At 46.7% G+C, this 16,767-nt stretch overlaps 1 protein-coding gene across 4 annotated transcripts in view; it reads right to left on the bottom strand.

Moving 5' to 3' along the window:
• The window catches only part of LOC141139158 (DNA (cytosine-5)-methyltransferase 3A), a 390,588-nt gene that overhangs the window by 303,719 nt on the left and 70,102 nt on the right, over window positions 1-16,767 (bottom strand). For all 4 annotated transcript variants that reach the window (XR_012243729.1, XM_073625034.1, XM_073625036.1 and 1 more), the window contains exon 2: window positions 464-817. Coding sequence is in view for 3 of the 4 variants with exons in the window: in XM_073625034.1 (XP_073481135.1) it covers window positions 464-538 (75 nt within the window). In the remaining variant the exon portion in view is untranslated. The remainder of the gene's footprint in view (window positions 1-463; window positions 818-16,767) is intronic.

Below are 16,767 nucleotides of genomic sequence, written 5' to 3'. Positions count from 1 at the left end.
ATTTTGTTTGTCTGTGATTCTTTCTTCAGCAGTATATCTGCGTCAGGAAGTGGACGTTCTACCTATTGCTAAGTATTCTTGTTACATTTTCTAACATTGTTACATTTGTTATCTTTATTCATTAGCTCTCATTTCTTAATTAAATGTTATATACAGTTTGATTTTACCTACAAGTGTTTGTATGATCTCTCTTTGGACATCTCAAAAACCCCAAAAACGTAAACTGTCATGTAACGGTGATAAAACAGCCATCGCTATATATACTTCACAGCAAAAAATGAGATGACTTTCACAAATATTACTTGTCACCATCACCAAAATCTTGTATGCCGCGAATATAAAACACATTGGACGGCTTGCCGCAATTGGATTGGGATTCACGTCAAATCTTTTTCCGAATTCATTTCACAACATACCCTCTACACTACAACATGGATGGCCCACAGTACAATGTGTCTCTTACCTTGTGCGTTTGGAGGACGTCTGGCTCTGGGCTAGGGCTGCTGGTGTTGAGAATGGTGCCATTGGACGGCATCATTGGAAGTGTTTCCCGTAAAACCAATGTCCTAGGGAGGAAGAAGAGCTAGCGCTCCAGGAGCCAGACAGCTAGGGGCTATTCTGTGGGGGAGATCACTTGCCCAGACGTAGGGGAATCCACAGGAGAATTTGCTTAAAATCCAGAGAATTAAAATCCAGAAGATGTGCAAATCGTTTTTGTCTCTTCTAGAAAAAAAAAAGCACCAGTTGGAAGTTGTTTCTTGCAATCTATTGGCTGTTTTTTGTTTTTTTGTTTTTTGCAGACTTTTCCTCCGTTCTCCTAAACATAAAGAAGAAAGAAATTGGTCAACAATCCCAGAAATTGGCAATTACATTTATTCCAAGAAATAATAAAAAAATCTGCGTATAACCAGCATAATGAGCTGTGCTCTCCAAACTGCGGCCCTTTGCTTGTTTTTATCCGGCCCGAGCATTATCCCCCCACTGTCAGCAATCAATTATGGGGCACTATTCCTCCTATTGATACCAATGATTGGACACTATTCCTCCCTTTGATACCAATGATGGGACACTATTACTACCACTGACACCAATGATGGGGCACTATTACTACCACTGACTCCAATGGTGGTGCACTATTCCTCCCATTGACACCAATGATGGGGCACGATTCCTCCCATTGATACCAATGATGGGGAACTATTACTACCACTGACACCAATGATGGGGCACTATTACTACCACTGACACCAACGATGGGGCACTATGCCTCCCATTGACACCAACAATGGGGCACTATTATTACTACTGACACCAGTGATGGGTCACCATGGGTCACCATTCCTCCCATTGATACCAATGATGGCGCACTATTTTTATTGACACCAATCATGGGGCACTATTCCTCCCACTGACACCAATGATGGGGCACTATTTCTCCCACTGACACCAATGATGGGGCACTATTCCTCCCATTATTACCAAAGAAGGGGCACTATTACAACCACTGACGCCAATGATGGGGCACTGTTCCTCCCATTAATGCCAAAGAAGGCACACTATTTCTCCCACTGACACCAATGATGGGACACTATTCCTCCCACTGATATCAATGATAGGGCACTATTCCTCCAACAGATAACAATGATGGGACACTATTCCTCCCATTGACACCAATGATGGGACACTATTAGTCCCATTGACACCAATGATAGGACACTATTCCTCCCATTGACACCAATGATGGGACACTATTCCTCCCATTGACACCAATGATGGGACACTATTCCCCCCACTAATACCAATGACGGGACACTATTCCTCCCACTGACACCAATAATGGGGCACTATTCTTGCCACTGAACCCAATGATGGGGCGCCATTCCTGCCACTAACACCAATCACTGGGCACTATTCCTGCCACTGACACCAATGATGGGGCACTATTCCTGCCATTGACATGAATAACTGGGCACTATTCCTGCCACTGACACCAATGACGGGGCACTATTCCTGCCACTAACACCAATGACTGGGCACTATTCCTGCCACTGACAAGAATGATGGGGCCCTATTCCTGCCACTGACACCAATGATGGGGCACTATTCCTGCCACTGACACCAATGACGGGGCACAATTCCTGCCACTGACACCAATGACGGGGCACTATTCCTGCCACTGACACCAATAATGGGGCACTAGTCCTCCTCTTACTGACTAGAGACATTGTTTCCTCTCGCTGACCACCAAGACCAGGGCATTTTCTACTCCTACTGACGACAGTCCTCCAGCCTTCCTAACAGTAAACTGGCCCTTTGTCTGGAAAGTTTGGAGACCCCTGGTCTAACTGAAACCTCAGACAGAGCCATCTGATAAGAGATGTGTCTCTGGCATGAGTCATCCCGATCTGTGTATAAATTACAGCTTGAGCTATGAACACTATAAACAGGAGGCTTTTTTTCCAACTAGATATAAATAGATGAAGATACATAGATGAAAAGGAGATTTAGCACTGCATCCTGCTGGAATTAACATGAAACATTTTACATTTACTTGAATTCTAAAAATTTAATTTTTGATAGTTCTATTCATGATAAATGTAGAAAGAAGTTATCTGCAAACCACAATACATGTATCCCTGTAAGAGGAGAATGACGCTCCTGCTCCCAGAGACGCAGGCACACACAGCAGCTCCATATCAGAGGAGGCGTCTTGACGCTCTGCTCCCACATCTCACTTTCCACAGCTGTGATCTCACAAATAGCTGTTATTTGGTTGTCACCATCCCCAGAGGGGGGCGTCTGTCTCGGGATTAGCTGAGAATTTTCCCCGTGTCATTACATCTGTGTGTACAGACACGTCATAACCTGCTAAGTCACAGCTTTCTTCATTAACTCCTTGTACCATTTAGTGCAGCATCACACACATCCAGCGCTGGTGATCAACCCATTTTCCAGGATGCTTTACTGCTGAGCTGGTGTACGAAGGCAAAAGATCAGCATGGCTTGTTATTTGGACATACCTTTTTTTTGTTTTGTTTTTTTATTTCACATGCTAAGTTTTTATTGAAATGAACTTTGAGCACTACTGCTTGCATTGGGACTGAGGGTTCTTGAGAGGAGTACTAAGGCAGGATGCTGTGATGTTTTTAGGGAGCTATGTACACCCCCCCCCTGTCAATCACCCACCACCCATGATATGCCTGCATTGCATAGAGAAGCACAGTGACCCAGTGATGATGTCACTGCCTTTAAAATAAGGTATGTAATAACAGCAGAAAGATTTAATTTACAACTAACATGTTAATTGGGGGGGGGGGGGGCAAGGAGTACAATAAACGTCACCATCCAAATAATGGGGCGCACACTAAAGATGTTCAACTCCAGCCAAGGTTTAGTGCAATGACAGCACTTCCACCCAAGGCCATGCCCCCAACATGTTTCACCCACAGCAGGGATTAATCCTGGGAACAGTGGCTACTGAAGGGGAAGGGTACTTGCCTACTCGGCACTTTTACCCCCTTCCTGCCCAGGCCAATTTTCAGCTTTTAGCGCTGTCACACTTTGAATGACTATTGAGCGGTCATGCAGCGCTGTACCCATATGAAATTTTTATATTTTTTTCACACATATAGAACTTTCTTTTGGTGGTATTCAATCACCACTGGGTTTCTTATTTTTTCCTAAATAAATGAATAAAGACCAAAAAAAAAAAAAACCTTTCATAGTTTGTTATAAAATTTTGCAAACGGGTATTGATGGGAATTGATAGGCTGCACTGATGGGGCGGCAGTAATTATTATTATTATACCGGATTTATATAGCGCCAACAGTTTACGCAGCCCTTTACAACATGAGGGCAGACAGTACAATTACAATACAATTCAATACAGGAGGGATCAGAGGGCCCTGCTCATTAGAGCTTACAATCTAGAAGGGAATAGGCATTGATAGGCTGCACTGCTGAGGCGGCACCGATGGGCACTGATAGGCGGCACTGACTGGCAGCACTGGTGGGCACTGTTGGCACCGCACTGATAATCAGGACACTGATCAGTGCCCTGATGATCAGTGTAGATGTCCCTTTTACACAAGCCGGTTATCGGCTCTCTTCTCCTTCCTCACGCTGTCAGCATAAGGAAAGGAGTGCCGATTACCAGCTTCTGTTTACATCTGCAGTTCAGCTGTGATTGGACACAGCTGATCAAGGTATAAAGAGCCGCTGATTGGGTCTTTACCCCACTGTGATCACAGAGCAAGCCGCCTGTGCCACGGGCGCATATGATGGCCTCCCAGAACTAGGCAGCCACACTGTAGACGTCATTTGGCTATAGCGCCATCGGCAAGTGATTAAAGGGATATTAAACCCGAAACAAAAAATGTAATATATTGGAGCTTACCAACCATTAGATGTGGTGACTGACTTTTTCTTTTCTTGGGCTTTATTACCTGTTTTCACCTGGTGATCTGGCCAGTAACACATCTCCTGTTTTATAGCGCCCCCACTCTGGATGAAGGTGCACAGGAGGCACAGCAGACAGCAGCATTGTCAGTCTGGGGGCGGGTCGTGTTAAATGTATCAACAGATTTAAATACACTAGCAAACAGAAGCCAAACGCCAGTTCATACTTTATGCACAGTTACAGCAAACTGTTTTTTTTTTCCTTTTGGATGAATAAATACAAACTTATTATTTTAATCACCCCTGCCAGTGTTAAGTGGTTTGTCTCATCCATGTAAACTGATACATTCTGCTGGAGAGCTTGAGCTTCTAAAAAACAACAGAAATACTGGCTGGATCACCAGATGAAAATAAGAGAAAGAAAACCTAAGTAAGTAAACAAATGCAGCCATCACATCTAAGAATTTGTAAGCTCCAAATATAATAAATGCTTGCTCTTGGGTTTAATCTAAATTTTAAGAGTACTTAAAGCAGAACTTCGCCCCCCCCCCCCCCCAGCAAAAAATAAAAAGTCAGCAGCTATACATACTGTAGCTGCCGACTTTTAATATTAGGACACTTACCTGTCCTGGAATCCAGCGATGTCAGCACCCCAGCCGATTTTCATTGGCTCTTGGGTGCTGCAGCCTCCATTGCCTGTAAGGAAAACCAGCAGTGAAGCCTTGCGGCTTCACAGCCGGTTCCCTACTGCGCATGCGCGCTGCGCTTTCTCAATGGCGCGGCAGTGGGGGAAGGAGGAGGGGGGCCGAACTTCCGAGAGATCTCTCGGAAGTGGGGGCAGGTACCTGTCAAAAACTGGTACCTGCTCCACCCAGAAAGGTGCCAAATGTGGGGGGGGGAGGAGGCAGATAAGCGAAGCTTACATTTTTGGGTGGAACTCCGCTTTAATTAGACGCAGGAATACCCCATCCTAAATGCACAGGAGTAATAATAATAATAATCTGATGGAAAATCACATAACCCCTATGCGCACTTGAATGGCCTACCCTCTAGGGTTGTCCCAAATCAGGTCATCAAAATCAGCGCACGGCTTTGCAAGTTTACTTTACAGGTGACAGGTGGCCTTTAAATAGACCAAAATAGCGTAAACACAACAGTTACCGTACCTGGAACTGGGACACGCTGCACCTCAAATGGGCAGGCTGAATGAATGCAGAGAAAATGGAAATCTCACAGAGAATATAGACTATGTATTCTGCAGACACCATCCCGTCACTGAACACATTTCCTATTCTCTCCAGGCTTCCACTGCTACATTTATACAAAAGGGGACAAAGCCAAGACAGTGGAGATCTATTATTGTGAATCCAGGGCTGGTGCAAGGATTTTTGACACCCTAGGCGAAACCTCATTTTGCTGCCCCCTCCCCCAGCTCCACCATTTACCCCCTTTTCGCTGCCCATGTATACCCCACCTTTTTAATTAAATGCCCATCAAATGCAGTCTCAGCAACCCCCTTCAATGCAGCCTACCAGCGCCCATCAATGCAGCCTCACCAGTTCCCAGCAATTCAGCCTCACCAGCGCCCATAAAATGCAACCTCACCAGCGCCCATCAATGCAGCTTTACCAGCTGCCATCAATGCAGCCTCACCAGCGCCCATCAATGCAGCTTTACCAGCTGCCATCAATGCAGCCTCACCAGCGCCCATCAATGCAGCCTCAGTACGCCCATCAATGCAGCCTCACTAGCTCCCATCAATGCAGCCTCACCAGCGCCCATCAATGCAGGCTCACAGCGCCCATCAATGCAGCCTCAGTACGCCCATCAATGCAGCCTCACTAGCTCCCATCAATGCAGCCTCACCAGCGCCCATCAATGCAGGCTCACAGCGCCCATCAATGCAGCTTCATCAGCTCCCATCAATGCAGCCTTACCAATGCCTATCAAATGCAGCCTCACCAGCGCCCATCAAATGCAGCCTCACCAGCTCCCATCAAATGCAGACTTACCAACGCCCATCAAATGCAGCCTCACCAGCGCCCATCAAATGCAGCCTTACCAGCTCCCATCAATGCAGCCTTACCAACGCCCATCAAAAGCAGCCTCACCAGCGCCCATCAAAAGCAGCCTCACCAGCGCCCATCAAATGCAGCCTCACCAGCGCCCATCAAATGCAGCCTCACCAGCGCCCATCAAATGCAGCCTCACCAGCGCCCATCATTGCAGCCTTACCAGCTCCCATTAATGCAGACTTACCAACGCCCATCAGATGCAGCCTCACCAGCACCCATCAATGCAGCCTCACCAGCGCCCATCAATGTAGCCTCACCAGCGCCCATCAATGCAGCCTCATCAGCTCCCATCAATGCAACCCAGCTCCCATCAATGCAACCTCACCAGCGCCCATCAAATGCAGCCTCACCAGCGCCCATCAAATGCAGCCTAACAGTGCCCATCAATGCAGCCTACCAGCACTCAATGCAGCCTACCAGTGCCCATCAATGAATGTTTGCTTGATTCCATTCATTCAGGAGTCAGGACACAGACACAGTCCTCCGCCGCCGCTGCGCCTCTGACACTATGTGCGAACGGAGCGGCGGCTGCCTGCTGATGCTGAGATTTAGTTGCTTGCTGTAGAGAGAAGAGAGTAGGAACACCAGTGGCCGGATGCCCTAGGCAGCAGTGCGCCCTAGGCGGCTTCCTAGTTTGCCTAGTGGTAGCACCAGCCCTGCGTGAATCTATATCAGAACAAAGCTGTTACCAGTCTAGCTGAGATGAAAAAACACTTTCCTTTCCTGCTACATATAACCAAAAGCCTAGGCATTGGTCATGTGATCTCTGGGGGAGGGGCTCGCTTACTATTGTAACTCTCTTTGCCCTCTCCTCCCTTCCTGTGTCTCTCCCTGTTCTCTCTCTTTTCTCTCCTATCCTCTCTTTCTTTGATGTAATTATTCTTTCTTCTCTCTCTTTTCTTACAACCATTCTTCCCCAGGACAGTCTCAAAGTGCCTGGTGTGAATGAACCCTCAGAGGTTGTAGTTGCATATAATTGCAGACAATATGGAAGCTGCATCAAAGCTTCTCTAACCTGACACAGTGTTAGTAGGGCTTGTTCACACACACACACACACACACACACACACACACACACAATGCCCTCCGAAGAGTGATCTGCCTTCAGATCGCTATTCAGAAGGCATTTCACAAGTGGTGAAGAGGTGATGTGCCACATCCTTATCACCTGATTTATACCTGAAAATGGGGCATGATCACGCTACAATCACATGCATTGCACATGGTAAAGCCTGCTGAATGCAACATGCTGTTTAGCTTTCGCCATGGCAGTGGCGTGTTTACAGCCATGAGCGGCGGGATGTCATTGTTCAATTAGGCGGGGGGGGGGGAATTGCGGTAAAATCACAGCTTAACTGCTTGGATTTACTGTCCCCTGGCCGCTCATATGAATGAGGTCTTAAGATGTATGTTAATCCTAAAATTGTTCTTAAACATACAGTATACTATAAAGAATGCAATAGGCTCAATTCACAAAGCTAACACGCCAGGATAAATATCCTTATTTTCAATAAAGTGAGAGTTATTTTCAGTTGAACCCAATGAAACGTGAAAATCACAATCATATGGCTATAAAGACAGTGCCTTAGGCTGGTGTTTAACTGGTTGTAAACCTCAGACATGAAATACGAACAAAGCATAACCCTCTATAGTGTGTACTTGTCTCAATTAAAATCACAAAGGGGGTTATTTACGAAAGGCAAATCCACTTTGCACTACAAGTGCAAACTACAAGTGCAAAGTGCACTTGAAATTGCACTGAAAGTGCACTTGGAAGTGCAGTCGCTGTAGATCTGAGGGGGACATGCAAGGAAAAAAAAAGCAGCATTTTAGCTTGCACATGATTGGATGATAAAATCAGCAGAGCTTCCCCTCATTTCAGATCTACCCATCAGATTTACAGCGACTGCACTTCCAAGTGCACTTTCAGTGCAATTTCAAGTGCACTTTGTACTTGTAGTGCAAAGTGGATTTGCCTTTCGTAAATAACCCAAAGTGTCATTTCTGTCTGCTGCTTTGTTCCTCTGCTATCAGCATGAGACTCTTCTGAAAAGTCTGACACCCAGAGAAAAATGGGTGACCTCCAGCTGACTGACAACCTCATCTCTGTTCCTGTGTGCTGTGTGGAGAGGGTGTGTGTCCGTTCCCTCCAATCAGCTCTCAGAGTTCTACTCACTGAGCTCTGCAGAGTGTACCTTCAGCTCTCCACCCTCTTTTTTTCTGAACTCTCAGACAAGCTTATAAATTCTGGACTTAACAGCAAGTTATGAAGAGAAGACTGCAGATAAACAGGTACAACTTATGTAGGATGATTTGTTATCTCTGTGTATCACCTGAGGCCAGTCACTTCACTGGGTATATGCAAGGGTTTACAACTACCTTACACCTATTATCTTGGAAAGCTTGCCTGCATGTCAATTCTTAGTAATTCCTTATAAAATACCCAGTGATCCAGCCAGTACCCCTCTCTTCTTCTTTCAATCTGATCACACCGAGCACTGAAGCAAATTCATGCTAGCATGCTATGTATATACCCCTGATTTTGCTATTCGGAGATACAGGAGACCGCACTGACGCACGGCGTGCCTGTGTCCCCCCCCAGTCAGCTTTTCGGCCCTCTTCCTCCACCCAGCTATGTTAAACGGACAGCAGCTTTGAGCAGCCTTGTTGTCAAGGAATCCCCCCCATTGTGTGTGAAGTCACATGACTGCCAACTGATAGAGGCACAGGAAGGGAGGCTGTGCAGTCACATGATGGCAAGGGTTAACCTAAAAACTTTAGAAAGTAGTTTCCGCATTGGCTAATGTCTTCATGAATACTTTAAGTGTCAATCTGGATATACACTATACAATTTTCTTTAGATTTTTTTTCCTTTAGATTTACCAAAACCATATAATAGTTCAAATCTAAGCAGTTTCAATTTGTATGCAATCAGGCAGGCCCTCGCACTACATGGTTGAAGGTTAATCTAAAGGAAATAGAACAACAAAAGTTGTATATGTATAGTGTATATCCAGCTTTAGGGCGACGACAAGTCTTAAGCTGGCCATACATTATACAATTTTCTTATTCAATTTCCTTTAGATTTACCTTCAACTACACTATATTGCCAAAAGTATTGAGACACCTGCCTTTACACGCACATGACCTTGCATGGCATCCAAGTCTTAGTCCATAAGGTTAAATATTGAGTTGGCACACCCTTTGCAGCTATAACAGCTTCAACTCTTCTTGGAAGGCTGTCCACAAGGTTTTGTAGTGTGTCTTTGGGAATATTTGACCGTTCTGCCAGAAGCGCATTTGTAAGGTCAGTCTCTGCTCTAATTCATCCCAAAGGTGTTCTATTGGGTTGAGGTCAGGAGTCTGTGCAGGCCAGTCAAGTTCCTCCATCCCAAACTTGCTCATCCATGTCTTTATGGACCTTGCTTTGTGCACTGGTGCACAGTCATGTTGGAACAAGAAGAGGCCATCCCCAAACTGTTCCCACAAAGTTGGGAGCATGAAATTGTCCAAAATGTCTTGGTATGCTGACATACTTAAGAGTTCCCTTCACTGGAACTAAGGAGCCAAGCCCAACCCCTGAAAAACAACCCCACATCATAATCCCCCCTCCACCAAATGATTTGGACCAGTGCCCAAAGCAAGGTCCATATTGACGTGGATGATCGACTTTGGGATGGAGGAACTTGACCGGCCTGCACGTTGTCCTGACCTCAACCTGATAGAACACCTTTGGGATGAAATAGAGCGGAGAGCCAGGCCTTCTCGTCCAACATCAGTGCCCGACCTCACAAATGCGCTTTTGGAAGAATGGTCAAACATTCCCATAGACACACTCCTAAACCTTGTAGAAAGCCTTCCCAGAAGAGTTGAAGCTGTTATAACTGCAAAGGGTGGGCCAACCCAATATTGAACCCTACGGACTAAGACTGGGATGCCATTAAAGTTCATGTGCGTGTAAAGACAGGTGTCCCAATACTTTTGATAATATAGTGTATGTAGTGCAAGGGCCTACCTGATTGCATACAAATTGAAAGTGTTTAGTTTAGACCTCATATGGTTTTGGTAAATCTAAAGGAAAACTATACCAGAAAATTGTATAATGTATGGCCAGCCATAGTGTAGGCGACAGATCTCAGGTGCCCGTTATGAAAATCACCTGTGGACTGAAATTTGTAAAAGTCAGGCCTGTGGGGGTGAGGGTTGGCAATAAATAGTATGCACAATTTGCTACTGTTACTGGCTAGTACACTGCTGGCTTCCCTTATTATCATCAGACAGAATGAAGAGAGAATTGTCTTACCTGGTATGAATAATCTGCATAGATCCGTTGTATACACTGGCCATCGGCATCCAGCATTCCCCCCACCCTGACCAGCCTATATATAAGGAATGAGTTTCTCCCCCAGCTTCCTGGGCAGTGGGAGACCTCCTACTCTCCATCACGATGTTAACCAGAAGACAGCTCATCATGCACCGTGTACAGGACCCTAAGACAGCCAGAGGGAAGAATGAGCAGACAGCGACAACTCATCCCTTCCCTCCTACCACCAAAATGCTAATGTCTTCTTCTCTTCTGCTAAAAATGTCTCATGAAATTTGCCAGCCTCCAACCTCCAACAGAAGATGTAAACATCAGGCAGAGTTAACGTTTTTACTAATAACTTTTCATTCCTAAAGGTAGCAGTAACAGGATACTGCAAAAAGTATCGGAAAGGATTCTTTACAGTAATAGGGCGTACACACGGTCGGACTTTGTTCGGACATTCCGACAACAAAATCCTAGGATTTTTTCCGACGGATGTTGGCTCAAACTTGTCTTGCATACACATGGTCACACAAAGTTGTCGGAAAATCCGATCGTTCTAAACGCGGTGACGTAAAACACGTACGTCGGGACTATAAACGGGGCAGTGGCCAATAGCTTTCATCTCTTTATTTATTCTGAGCATGCGTGGCACTTTGTCCGTCGGATTTGTGTACACACGATCGGAATTTCCGACAACGGATTTTGTTGTCGGAAAATTTTATCTCCTGCTCTCCAACTTTGTGTGTCGGAAAATCCGATGGAAAATGTCCGATGGAGCCTACACACGGTCGGAATTTCCGACAACACGCTCCGATCGCACATTTTCCATCGGAAAATCCGACCGTGTGTACGGGGCATAAGAGTGGCTTAATGTGTATATACAGTATCTCACAAAAGAGAGTACACCCCTCACATTTTTGTAAATATTGTATTATATCTTTTCATGTGACAACACTGAAGAAATGACACTTTGCTACAATGTAAAGTAGTGAGTGTACATCTTGTATATAACAGTGTAAATTTGCTGTCAAAATAATTCAACACACAGCCATTAATGTCTAAACCGCTGGCAAAAAAGTGAGTACACCCCTAAGTGAAAATGTCCAAATTGGGCCCAATTAGCTGTTTTCCCTCCCTGGTGTCACGTGACTCGTTATGCCCTGTACACACGATCGGATTTTCCGACAACAAATGTTGGATGTGAGCTTGTTGGCAGAAAGTCCGACCGTGTGTATGCTCCATTGAACATTTGTTGTCGGACTTTCCACCAACAAATGTTGGCTAGCAGGTTCTCAAATTTTCCGCCAACAAATTTTTTTTGTCAGACTTTCCAATCGTGTGTACACAAGTCCGTCACACAAAAGTCCACGCATGCTCTGAATCAAGTACGAGCCGGAAGCGCTCGGTCTTGTAAAACTAGCATTCGTAATGGAGATATCACTTACGTCTTGTACGTCACTACGTTCGTAATTGTTGGCCATCATTTGTGTGACCGTGTGTAAGCAAGACAAGTTGGAGCCAACATCCTTCGAACACAAATACATGGTTTTGTTGTCGGAAAGTCTGATCGTGTGTACGAGGCATAAGTGTTACAAGGTCTTAGGTGTGAATTGGGGAGCAGGTGTGTTAAATTTGGTGTTATCGCTCTCACTCTCTCATACTGGTCACTGGAAGTTCAACATGTCGCCTCATGGCAAAGAACTCTCTGAGGATCTGAAAAAAGAATTGTTGTTCTACATAAAGATGGCCTAGGCTATAAGAAGATTGCCAAGACCCTGAAACTGAGCTGCAGCATGATGGCCAAGACCATACAGTGGTTTAACAGGACAGGTTCCACTCAGAACAGGCCTTGCCATGGTCGACCAAAGAAGTTGAGTGCTCAGCATCATATCCAGAAGTTGTCTTTGGGAAATAGACATATGAGTGCTGCCAGCATTGCTGCAGAGATTGAAGGGGTGGGGGTGGTCAGCCTGTCAGTGCTCAGACCATACGCCGCACGCTGCATCAAATTGGTCTGCATGGCTGTCGTCTCAGAAGGAAGCCTCTTCTAAAGATGATGTACAAGAAAGCCTGCAAACAATTTGCTGAAGACAAGCAGACTAAGGATATGGATTACTGGAACCATGTCCTGTGGTCTGATGAGACCAAGATAAACTTATTTGGTTCAGATGGTGTCAATTGTGTGTGACGGCAACCAGGTGAGGAGTACAAAGACAAGTGTTTTTTGCCTACAGTCAAGCATGGTGGTGGGAGTGTCATGGTCTGGGGCTGCATGAGTGCTGTCGGCACTGAGGAGCTACATGAATGCCAACATGTACTGTGACATACTGAAGCAGAGCATAATCCCCTTCCTTATGAGACTGGGCTGCAGGGCAGTATTCCAACGTGATAACAACCCCAAAAACACCTCCAAGACGTCCACTGTAGGGATGAGCCGAACACCCCCCGGTTCGGTTCGCACCAGAACCCGCGAACGGACCGAAAGTTCGCACGAACGTTAGAACCCCATTGACGTCTATGGGACTCGAACGTTCGAAATCAAAAGTGCTCATTTTAAAGGCTAATTTGCATGGTATTGTCCTAAAAAGGGTTTGGGGACCCGGGTCCTACCCCAGGGGACATGTATCAATGCAAAAAAAACTTTTAAAAACGGCCGTTTTTTCGGGAGCAGTGATTTTAATGATGCTTAAAGTAAAAAAAAAAAAAAGTGAAATATTCCTTTAACTATCGTACCTGGGGGGTGTCTATAGTATGCCTGTAAAGTCTTGTATGGATATTAAGGGGAACCCCGCACCCAAATTAAAATAAGGAAAGGTGTGGGGCCACCAGGCCCTATATACTCTGAACAGCAGTATACAGGCGGTGCAAACAAGACAGGGACTGTAGGTTTGTTGTTAAGTAGAATCTGTTTGTAATTTTGAACATTTTTAACGTGTTTAGCTCCAGCCAAAAAATCTTTTCTAAGCTTTTTGGAAAACATAGGGAAGGGTTATCACCCTTGTGACATTTGTTTTGCTGTCTTTCCTCCTCTTCAGAAGATTTCACCTCACTTTTTTGTCCCAATGAAAAATGTTTTTTGAAAATTTGGGTTTTTTTGTGGAACAAGGTTTGGAAAGCATCAGTGGAAAGGAGAAATTGTTTTCCCATATTAACTCTTACAGGAGAGAATTTCCCTTCCTAGGGGTAGATTTCATCTCACTTCCGGTTGTCTCCTTCCGTTTGCAAATAGGAGTCGTTTGTAAGTTAGATGTTTGAAAGTAGGGTCCTGCCCTATATACTCAGCAGAAATTTGGGCCTTAGGTGTTGCTGTGGCCACAACACTGTAAGCCCTCACAGGGCCCTGCTGTGAAATATTAGATCAAGAATTGTAATTACATGCCCCTGTTGAACAGGAGCTGAAAAATTAGGCCTTAGGCACTGGTGCTGGTGCCACAACACTGCAACCCCTCACAGACACTCTAGTTGGAACGCAGGAACGAGCCCTGCTGCAAAGTATTGCTTCAAAAATTGTAATTACACGCCCCTGTTAGACAGGGGCAGAAAAATTGGGCCTTAGGCACTGGTGCTGGTGCCACAACACTGCAACCCCTCACAGACACTCTAGTTGGAACGCAGGAACGAGCCCTGCTGCAAAGTATTACATCAAAAATTGTAATTACACGCCCCTGTTAAACAGGGGCTGAAAAATTGGGCCTTAGGCACTGGTGGTGGCGCCCAGAACCAAAAATGTTCTTACAAGCTATCAGCGTGATGATTGAGGAGGAAGAGGATAATTACTCAGGGATAGTCACTCAGCATCAGCATAGGCAGTCTTTGAAGGGATCTGAGATTTCAAAAAAAATTATTCGGTTACATCAGCATCAGGTGCTTGGTAGCTGGTGGTGATCCAAGACTCATTCATTTTTATGAAGGTCAGCCGATCGACCGAGTCGGTGGACAGACGCACCCTGTGATCGGTTACCACGCCTCCAGCAGCACTGAATGTGCGTTCCGAAAGAACGCTGGATGCAGGACAGGCCAGTAGCTCAATTGCATACTGTGCAAGCTCTGGCCAGTGATCCATCCTCAAGACCCAGTAACCCAGAGGATTTTCGGTGGGAAAGGTGTCCAAGTCTGATCTTGCCCCTAGGTATTCCTGCACCATGTAAAACAGACGCTGGCGATGGTTGCTGGAACCGATCATACCTTGGGGCTGCGGACCAAAAAATTGTCTGAACGCATCGGTCAGACGGCCACCTTCTCCACCACTCCTTCTTTGACTGACCGAAGCCTCAGCAACACGTTGTCCAGAAACAGGAGTTTGTAACCTCCCAGTCTCTGGGAACGCGTTGCACAGACCTTTCTGCGAGGCCTCCCGAAGATGTTTCATCCTCTGCTCCCTCTGCGATGGCAAGATAAGGTCCGCAACCTTACCCTTGTAACGTGGATCAAGGAGGGTTGCCAGCCAGTATTGGTCCTTCTCCTTGATACCACGAATACGAGGATCCTTACGCAGGCTTTGCAGGATCAGGGAGGCCATGCAGCGTAGGTTTGCTGAGGCATTCGGTCCGGAGTCCTCTGGGTCACTAAGAACGACATGGTCCGCAGCCACCTCCTCCCAGCCACGTACAAGTCCATGTGTTTCTTGGGACTGATCCCTTAAAGACTGCTGCTGATGCTGAGTGCCAGGCTCCACCTCCATACTGACACAATCTTCCTCCTCCTCCTCTTCCTCCTCGTCCTCTTCCTGTGTGATCGGCGGGCACGCAGGAACACTGTCTGGATAAAGGGGGCCTTGAGAGCTAAGGAAGTCCTCCTCTTCCTGCCTCTGTTCTGCCTCAAGTGCCCTGTCCATTATTCCACGCAGCGTGTGCTCCAACAGGTGGACAAGGGGGACAGTGTCACTGATGCATGCACTGTCACTGCTCACCATCCTCGTGGCCTCCTCGAATGGTGACAGGACAGTGCATGCATCCCTGATCATGGCCCACTGGCGTGGGGAAAAAAAACCAAGCTCCCCTGACCCTGTCCTGGTGCCATAGTCGCACAGGTACTCATTGATGGCCCTCTGCTGCGTGTGCAGCCGCTGCAGCATGGCCAACGTTGAGTTCCACCTGGTGGGCATGTCACAGATTAGGCGGTTCTTGGGCAGGTTAAACTCCTTTTGGAGGTCCGTCAGCCGAGCACTGGCATTATATGACCGGCGGAAATGCACACAGACTTTCCTGGCCTGCCTCAGGACATCCTGTAAGCCCGGGTACCTGCCCAAGAACCGCTGCACCACCAAGTTAAGGACGTGAGCCAAACAGGGCACATGGGTCATTTGTCCCTGTCGGAGGGCAGAGAGGAGGTTGGTGCCATTGTCGCAAACCACCATTCCTGCCTTAAGTTGGCGTGGCGTCAACCACCTCTGAACCTGCACCTGCAGAGCTGACAGAACCTCTGCCCCAGTGTGGCTCCTGTCCCCCAAGCACACCAGCTCAAGCACCGCATGGCATCTTTTGGCCTGCGTACTTGCGTAGCCCCTTGAACGCCTACGGAGCACCGCTGGTTCCGAGGAAGAGGCCATGGAGGAAGAAGAAGAGGAGGGGGTGGAGGAGAGAGGTGTGTCACAATCAGCATTTTGGAGGCGTGGTGGCGGAACAACCTCCAACACTACTGCACCTTGTCCTGCATCCTTCCCAGCTGCCAGCAGAGTCACCCAATGCGCCGTGAAACTTAGGTAACGTCCCTGTCCATGCCTGCTGGACCATGAGTCAGCGGTAATATGCACCTTACCGCTGACCGCCCTGTCCAGCGAGGCATGGACATTGCCTTCCACATGCCGGTAGAGAGCCGGAATCGCCTTCCGTGAGAAAAAGTGGCGTTTGGGTACCTGCCACTGAGGAACCGCACATTCCACAAACTCACGGAAGGGGGCAGAGTCTACCAACTGAAAAGGCAGCAGTTGAAGTGCTAGCAATTTTGCCAAGCTAGCATTCAACCGCTGGGCATGTGGATGGCTG

This window comes from Aquarana catesbeiana, linkage group LG04 (genome assembly GCF_042186555.1).
Source record: "Aquarana catesbeiana isolate 2022-GZ linkage group LG04, ASM4218655v1, whole genome shotgun sequence".
Lineage (NCBI taxonomy): Eukaryota > Metazoa > Chordata > Amphibia > Anura > Ranidae > Aquarana > Aquarana catesbeiana.
Note: the sequence above shows the minus strand (reverse complement) of the source record. Positions and strands in the feature narration are given on the sequence as shown.